The 8,679-nt window shown below is 26.6% G+C and overlaps 2 protein-coding genes across 7 annotated transcripts in view; one reads left to right on the top strand and one right to left on the bottom strand.

Moving 5' to 3' along the window:
* Nucleotides 1-3,602, bottom strand: part of LOC100160045 (sugar transporter SWEET1-like) — a 6,743-nt gene extending 3,141 nt beyond the window's left edge. Inside the window, exons 1-2 of one of the 3 annotated variants that reach the window (XM_008189726.3) lie at nucleotides 3,298-3,602; nucleotides 3,001-3,093 (exon numbers count right to left, since the gene is read on the bottom strand). In XM_008189726.3, the coding sequence (XP_008187948.1) occupies nucleotides 3,001-3,068 (68 nt within the window). In that variant the 5' untranslated portion in view covers nucleotides 3,069-3,093; nucleotides 3,298-3,602. 3 annotated transcript variants of the gene reach the window in all.
* A 671-nt stretch (nucleotides 3,603-4,273) lies between these two features.
* LOC100166836 (probable serine incorporator) lies at nucleotides 4,274-7,581 on the top strand. 4 transcript variants are annotated; one of them, XM_016808362.2, is made up of 10 exons: nucleotides 4,274-4,547; nucleotides 4,638-4,799; nucleotides 4,863-5,071; nucleotides 5,158-5,367; nucleotides 5,438-5,522; nucleotides 6,019-6,202; nucleotides 6,272-6,451; nucleotides 6,514-6,682; nucleotides 6,780-6,934; nucleotides 7,533-7,581. In XM_016808362.2, the coding sequence occupies exons 1-9, from the start codon at nucleotides 4,512-4,514 to the stop codon at nucleotides 6,913-6,915; spliced, it is 1,371 nt and encodes a 456-aa protein (XP_016663851.1). In that variant the 5' UTR covers nucleotides 4,274-4,511; the 3' UTR covers nucleotides 6,916-6,934; nucleotides 7,533-7,581. The 4 variants fall into 4 exon arrangements, with proteins under 4 accessions (XP_016663851.1, XP_008187950.1, XP_008187951.1 ...); XM_008189728.3 differs by lacking the exon at nucleotides 7,533-7,581 and adding an exon at nucleotides 7,203-7,339; XM_008189729.3 differs by lacking the exon at nucleotides 7,533-7,581 and having other exon boundaries at nucleotides 6,517-6,682; nucleotides 6,780-7,419.
* Nucleotides 7,582-8,679: the final 1,098 nt, after the last annotated feature.

The raw sequence follows: 8,679 nt of genomic DNA, 5'->3' as shown, positions 1-8,679 counted from the left end.
AATTTTTGTGTATCAAAATATACAGGAAAATATTCTGCTTTGGAATATGAAATTAAAACTCTATGTTGTCATTCAAAAAAGTAAAAACTTAAAAAAAATATAAGGTCAAAAAATATTTAAAAATATGATTTTTTAAAAAAAATGTTGTTTTTTTAACAACTTGAAACTATATAAAAAAATATTTCATGATAAAAGAATCACCTTGTATATGATTATATGAATACATAATATGCAATACAAATAGATTTTAGACTAAGTGCCCGTATTACAATCGTTGAACTAAGGTTAAACCACCGAATTCGGCTGGTAAAATCAGTGGTTCAAGCGTACCCGAGGTTTAAACTATGATTGTAAAACGGGCCCTAACTAATTTACTATTAAACGTTTTATTTAAACTTTTGATTAAGGTTTTTAAACAAAACAATTGTAATATTAAAATAGAATTACAGATAGTCAAAGTCATCTAGTATAATATAATTATGTTACACCCACATATTTGTCAAATATCTAAGACATGTGCATGCTTTGGAATTAATTTTGTAAATTAGTTAATACCAATACACTTACAAAGTGCAACTAAATATTATTTAAATTAAGCATTTTCTCCCTAGATATACTTTTAAAAATATAATTAGCAGCATTTAAATCTGAACTAGTAAATCTATTGAATATATTTTAATTTTATGGTGGATATTAATTAAAGATTTTATCAATAATATGTTTATTTTTAATTTATATGCTGTCACTGAGAAGAATTTATTATTCTAAATACTATTAGCCTATTAAATAAATAATATATTATCATAACCAGTTTACGGATTTACTAGTATTTTCTTATTTCATATAGGCAAGATGCTTAAAAACTAAGAGTGTAATATTTATTCTTAAAATTATTTTTATGATACATAGAATAAAAATATTTTTGGTCACTAAATGATATGAAAAAAAAATTTTAAATTTGTAAAGCTGTATTAGAAATTAGTAATTTAGTAATTTAGCAATTTCTAATACGTAAGATACAATTTTTCATGTTCCTTTATTATTGTTACAAATTATTTCACAATATTTAAGTGAATATTATAACGCCACATATTTATACAATTTAAATGCTATAAAATCCCATTCCTATCAGAAGTTATAAAATAATTACAAATTATAATTCACAGCAAATTCTGAATCTTTTTTAGTTCATTAATCACAATTATAAATAATCTTCAAGTAGGTACACTTAATTAAGTATGATACTCTGATGGACAATTAATAACAATGATGTTTGGTTCTTTTATTAATTTTATTCAATATATGTATTTATGATTAATAAGTAATAATCCATATAATGATGTCACATCATTATATAAGTTGTAACTTGTAGATTAAGTATTTTTTGGCACTTCACTTTCAACGTTTAAACTTTTGTTATAATATTTATTTAAAATACTTAAATAATTGACAACTTATTTAATTACTGGAAGCTAGTTTAATTATAAAATCATAAAATGTACAAAATGTACCTATATCCCAGAAAATGTGGGTCTTGTTAATTAATAATTATTATTATTAAGCATGTTAATAAACTTAATATTTTCAATGTCCCAATATTAGTTTTAAAAAAAAAATAATATTAAATCTACATATTATATTATTATATTAAAGCTAACATAAAATGTATTCTGCTGAATGTAAGCTAATTATGATCTACATTTGTAAGATGGAGAAACCATCAACTACCTAGTTCATAGTACTTTTAAAAAATACCAAAAAACTATGAAACCAGGTATATAAAAATATTTGTATATCATTTTTATAGGTAGTCAATCTAAATTCTTAAAATTTATTCAATTAAGATGTATAACCATTGATTAAGTATATTGAATAAAACTATATTTAGATACCGTTTATTTTTTTTTTTTTATTACCAATAATATATCTATAGTTTAAATATAATCAGTGTTGGGTAGTAACGTAATGCAAATTACAAATTACTGTAACAAAGTTACTTTTGCAGCAACACTGTAGTGATTTTATTATATTTTATTTAAATTAATGCAATTGTAACAAAATTACATTTTAAAAGTAATTTCTATAGAGTAACTTGTGTTCTTCCATGTTATTAAAATAAGTTATGAATGTAGAATGTATGACAAAAACTAGGAGCTATTTTTATAATAAATAATAATCAACAATATTGTTAAAGATCCCAGGAATTAATACTTATACATTTTGTTCTTGTATAACATTAAGTTATTAACAATGTACCTACCTACTACTTATTATTTGTTATTGACTGATTTTGTAATTATTTTTAAAAAAGTAACATTATTTGTAATGCCCTACTTTTTGAATGAAAAAGTAAAGTAACGTGATAAAAATAAAGATGGGTAATGCTAATATAATTTAAATAAAAATATTTAATGTAACAGGGAACGTAATTGTATTACTTCTCTAAAGTAATTTACCCAATATTGAGTATAAGAACAAAAATATTTTTAAAAAAGAGGGAAATCATCATAAAAATAACTAAATAAACTAAACAAAGTATTACTTTACTATTTTATTTATCTTAGTAAGCTATTTACTGCCTTTACACTGCTACACTATGTATGCATTGCAGCCTGTGTATTCTAGGTAAATAAAAAAGGTTTTTATTTTTTTTAATTCTTTTAAAAATTTTTTTTTTTGAGATGAGCTCATTCAAGTTTAAAATAATGCAAGCCAGGGTTTCCTAAGTTGTACAGTTACCGAAAAATGATAATATTTTAAAATACAGTAATGTAATAGTACGTCTGGAGCAGTTAATGGTAGGTTTGGACAGTAAAAGGGTTAAAACATATAATTTTGAGTAATTTTTTTTTCAAAAAATTAAGTGGATACAGGTATTTTAAATTAAAACATATAGATAACTATAACAGGACTTCAAAATGTGTATTGGGTCAATTGTTTCGATTTTAATAGTTGGAAAATACTAAGTATTACTTTATATTAAATTATGTTAGTACTTACACAGGAGCAAAGAATGTTCCAATAGTAGCAATAGCAGCACACTTGCCAACGGTGTCTGTGAGACTCATGTTTTCAATACTAATTATAGGCAGTCTATAAAATATTATGATTTGATTTTAAATCATATGTAATATGAATAACATTTAAAATTTAAATACAAAAATTATGATTCTATTATGTACCTACCAAGAAACAATTTTAAATATAATAAACCAATAAAAAATAATTTAATAATTAGCCAACGACCTAACTAATACACTAAATATAGTTAAATAAACGCCATAACAGTTTGTATACCTATTTATACAGGAACATAAATAAATATTATTGAAGTAGCAAAAGGCGACCACCAGACAACTTGTGTGGTTGACCTTCGGATGTCGAGAGGTTTTTTTTCATACTCTGACAAAAAATTGTTTTTATTGGTACGCGAGGAGGTATAACATGATTAATGGAAGGGATAATAATGTATAATATTATTTAAATATAAATGGATAGCTTCATAGCGGGAATAAAAATTGCCGAACGGCGAATACTGAATGGCGAACACCAATATCATATTTTATATTAGGTACTGCCTACCGGTTAGACACTAGCGTCTAGCCATGACTGTGGCTGTAGATAGTACTATCTACGCTAAAAATCATGACTATTTCGTCACGTAAAAAATAACAAGGTAATAAAAGTACGTCCCGTCACTACGTTACTATAATCATCGATGATCACGATCTTAGACACGATTAAAGATAATATACAGGTTTCTCAACGACCATATGCACGTACACAACAAAAGTGGTGCGCGTAAATGTTGATTTCTAACAGCTGATCAACGATGTGAGAATAACTACTAGCGCTCCAATACATAATATTGTATATCTATATTGATATATTTTGTAGTACCGGGAGAAATCGCTATAATGCAAAAGCGCTAACTGTTATTCTTGCTATGACAAGATCGGTAATTATAAGCGCACCAAAAAATAAGTTTCGTTGAATAACCTAAAATAAACCTATCTTAAATCGTGGTATCAGATACCGAATTAAGGTATATTAAGGTATATAACCCGAAATTTCATGGAGGATAGTAAACTCATTATTATTATTTATTTTCCGTGTTTCTGACTGGTGCAAAATGCGAGTTTATTCGGTTTTTCCACGGTCGTAGAAGACCGTGGGTTTCTCTTTCAATTGAATTGTTATCCCATGTTCCATATGACCTTATCAGTGACTATTGTTCTGTGCTATTACTAAACATTACAAAGTAAATAATACCTGTATAAATATTATTATGTTATAGTTATTATTATTTATTATTGCTGTTGTATCGAACAAAAGTTGTGGATTATCGAACACTTTAGGAACAAAGAAAACGATCGACATACACTTCGTGGTTTACGATCGGTGGTCTCCGGAGCAGGCCAGACACGGTGATTGACATTAATAATTGTTGATTATATTTCTACTAGGGATAGGACTTTCGCTTGAAACTCAAACAACAACTGTCGTCGAAGATGGGTGCTTTGTTTTCATTGTGTACAGTTGGTCAAGTGAGTATTGTTATTAATTATTGATCATTATTGTGCGCAGTATCTCACCTATCTTAAGATCATAATACATTATTTTTTTACATTTTTAAGCTGGCATGTTGTTGCGGTCAAGCAGCATGTTCCCTCTTTGCGTGTTGCCCGTCATGCGGCAATTCTACGTCGACAAAAGTGATGTACGGCCTCATGTTACTCGTAGCTATCGTTTTAAGTTGTATCACACTGGCCCCTGGACTGCAATCATTTTTACAAAAGGTGATTGGACTATTTGTATTGAATACTAATAATTGGTAAATTTTATCAACATCTTATGTTTAGGTACCATTTTGTGAAGGTGATCACAACTCTGGCTTAACTAGTAACTATGTCAGTAATATATCTGGCGTTTCAATCGATTGTAAAAATGCTGTTGGCTACATGGCTGTGTATAGAATTTGTTTTGCCATGTTCATATTCTTTACACTTATGTCATTTATTATGATGGGTGTGAAAAATTCTCGAGATGGACGAGCCCCCATACAAAACGGGTACAATTTTACGAAATTTATTCTCATTTTTATTGTAGTTCATGTATAGGAAAATAATAATACATGTTTTTTTTTTGTTTTATTAGATTTTGGGGATTGAAATATCTCATTGTGTTTGCCGGTATTGTTGGTTCATTTTTCATAGCGCCAGGAAGCTTTAGTCACATATGGATGATTTGTGGTATGATCGGAGGTTTCATTTATCTCATCCTCCAGTTTGTACAAGTTTTAGATTCTGCTCATTCATTGGCTGAATCATGGCTGGACAAATGGGAACAAACTGAAGATAAAAAATGGCAAGTTCAAAGTTCTACTCCAATTTCAAATAATAATTTGTTAAAACAAATTTTGAATTCATAATTTTAGGTATTTTGCGTTACTATTTACTACAGTTGTATCATACGGACTAGCAATTACTGGTGTTATTTTTATGTATCACAGTTTTACCCAGGTAAAAATAAACAAAATTATATTATCATATCAGTTTTTAAACTTTTGTAGTTTAGTAGTAGTAGTAACACTACTCAGTCTACATTCATAATACATATTATAATAACCAAATGTCCATGATAAATATTTAAAAACGTTTATTTATGAGTTGTGATGTCGTGTTTTAATTTTTCAAGAGAACAAATATAGGTATATTCTAAACATTTTGTAAACTATTGTTTACTTGTTTAAAGCTATTCAGCTATAAGCTTTGATAGCTAAATCACACTTCATTAAAAATCAGGTTATCTTTTATTCATTATTACAATTTGGTTGTTTCATTACACAAGTAAATATTTATGAAATGTGTTAGCACCAAATTTTAGATATCATTTTTTAATTACAATACTTGCATTGACATTGTGAACACTTGTAAATAATTTAAAAATATTTTGATTAGTACATTTTAATTTCCTATGATTCGTGATATTTAAAATAGTATTACAATTTTTTTTTAGGAAAATGGATGTGCTTTGAATAAATTTTTTATCATATTAACGGTCGTAATATGCTTAGTTATTAGTTCGATTTCAATTACTTCATGTGTACAACGTGTTCATGAAAAATCAGGGTTATTGCAATCGTCTATTGTTAGTTTGTATGTAGTGTATCTTACTTGGTCGGCACTCAATAGTGGTCCAGGTATATCTTATTCATTTGATTTAAGAAAATCGGAATTTACAACTTTTATTAATTAAATTTTTTAATTAGAAACTCAATGTAATAAGAGCTTGTCAGAAGTCTTGAGTCTGTCCAATTCAGATGGTTCTAAAGTTCATTTGGGTTCAGAAAATTTCATCAGCATAGGCATTTTTGTTTTATTTGTACTATACTCGGCTATAAAAACGGGATCATCCTCAAAATTCTCCATGAGTACTTCTACGGAAAGAAGTGAGTGTTAATTAGTGTTTAATACTTAAATATACAGTATATTTGTATTTTAACTATTGTAGTAGGCAATGATAGTGATCTTGAAGGAGGACCTGTGTCGGACAACGATGATAACTCTGGTAAACTATTTGATGATGAAAAAGAAGGAGTTGCTTATTCATGGTCATTTTATCACTTCACATTTGCAATGGCCACTTTATTTCTGATGATGACACTCACAAATTGGTATTCGTAAGTATAAATAGTATATTTCTGTAGTATATTGATTTTGTAAATGTGTCATGTTATTCATATTATATTGATATTACATAATTTTATTTTCTATTAGACCTAACTCCAGCTTAGACAACCTTCGTCCGGATTATGCTTCTACATGGATTAAGATATTATCTTGTTGGGTTTGTGCTGGGCTTTATGTTTGGACATTAGTGGCACCAATTATGTTACCAGAACGTGAATTTTAAACTTCATAATCATTCAAAAGTATTTAATAAGTTGTATTAAGCTCATCTATTAATATTTTTAGTTTTAATTTTATATCTATACAATATCAAACTATTATTATTTAATTTTTATATAATAGCTGAGCAATATGTTTTAACCATGGATAATTATTCCTGTCTATTCTACTGTAATTAAATCATTTAAAAGCATTTATGATCAACATAGTTGGCTTATAGTTAGATTATTTGATTAAATACAATGAAAAGCATTTTATTAAAAATAGTTTGTATTTTACAATTTGTTATAGATGACACTTGAACACTTGAACAATTATCAATATTTTTAAATTGGTTAACATAACTATTTTATTCCAATTTTTATTTAAAAATATTGAAGTCAATAATATAAAATAAATTAAATTATGTATTTTATGCAATTACTAACATTAATGTGTTAATGATTTTTATTGATTATGTTGTGATATTACAATAGTTAAATAAATGTATACATACTTAATTATCTTATTTCATAGTTATATAGTTTATTATTGTATTATGATTTGATGCATGGTACTTAAAAATATATATGCTTAGATTTTATTAAGTATAATATTATATGTTATTAATTTTTGTTTAAGGTCCGTCCCCAATTTCTAGTTGATGAAAATCTACGAAATTCATTACAATTTATATGGTACTATTAATTATACATCTATTTAATTTAGAACTGTAGCTTAATATGCTACTTTAGGTGAATGTAATGTAATGAGTCAACTAATTTTCTTAAAATAATAAATATAAAACAAATACCTATATATTATTAAATTATTCACTCATATTTACGACTAAAAGCGCATAAACATTAAGTATATTTTAATATTTCCAATGAATATATTATTGTATACTTCCCCACTCTCATAGTTTTCACATTATTTATGTCATTTTAGATTTTGAGCATAAAATGATTTTATTTAATTAGCATATTTATAGTATCAACAGTTTAATACGTTACCACAGAACATTCTGTGGTTGTACAATTGGTTATTATCTCTATACAGACTACATTGATATCCTAACAGGTGTATGCGTGTAGCAAATCTATCCCCCATAAGAACCCGTGTAATTCTAGAAAAGTGAGCCTTCCGGTTATTCTGTGGTACCTATTAGGTCTATGGTACCTATATACTATGGTAGTTTCTCAAATCTCAAGGGAAAATTACCAAAAACTATTTTTGATGATACTTTTGCTAGGTAGAGGAAATCCACCAAGAACTATTGTTTTTCGAATTCGATAATTGATTAATTATTTATTATTTTTTTCAAATTTAAATATCTAAATTCAATATCACAACACACCACTACTGTCTACTTATTGAGCTCTGATATGTGTAAAGCGAGTCAAATACCATAATTGGTAACCGATGATAATTTGGCTAGTTATTTTAATTACATTTAGTTTTAAAATAACATCTTTTATTATTATAATTTATTTGTTTTCACTTTTCATATTAAAAATAGGTAGGTACCTATTAAATCTAGTTTATAGGCCAAGCTCATTTTCAATTTTTTTTTTCAAAATGTTTGTGTAAATTTGGATGTGTTTGAAAAAATGTTCGCTCTTTTTTATTACGAAAGTTATACCAAAAAAACCGGAAAACAATTGATTTTATATTCTGAGTGGAACGATGAATGTATTGATTTTACAATGATGTGTTTTTTTTTTAATTTTTTAATTTTAGATTCTAAGTGGAACGATGAATGTATTGATTTTACAATGATGTGTGT

This window comes from Acyrthosiphon pisum, chromosome A1 (assembly GCF_005508785.2).
Source record: "Acyrthosiphon pisum isolate AL4f chromosome A1, pea_aphid_22Mar2018_4r6ur, whole genome shotgun sequence".
Taxonomy (NCBI): Eukaryota; Metazoa; Arthropoda; class Insecta; order Hemiptera; family Aphididae; genus Acyrthosiphon; species Acyrthosiphon pisum.
The sequence above is the reverse complement of the archived record's forward strand: the minus strand, read 5'-3'. Positions and strand labels throughout refer to the sequence as shown.

Coding starts and splice junctions, on each gene's coding strand:
- LOC100166836 (XM_016808362.2), top strand. CDS start 4,512: ATGGGTGCTTTGTTTTCATTGTGTACAGTTGGTCAA. Junction 4,800..4,862: donor TGCAATCATTTTTACAAAAG/GTGATTGGACTA, acceptor TCTTATGTTTAG/GTACCATTTTGTGAAGGTGA. Junction 5,072..5,157: donor CGAGCCCCCATACAAAACGG/GTACAATTTTAC, acceptor TTGTTTTATTAG/ATTTTGGGGATTGAAATATC.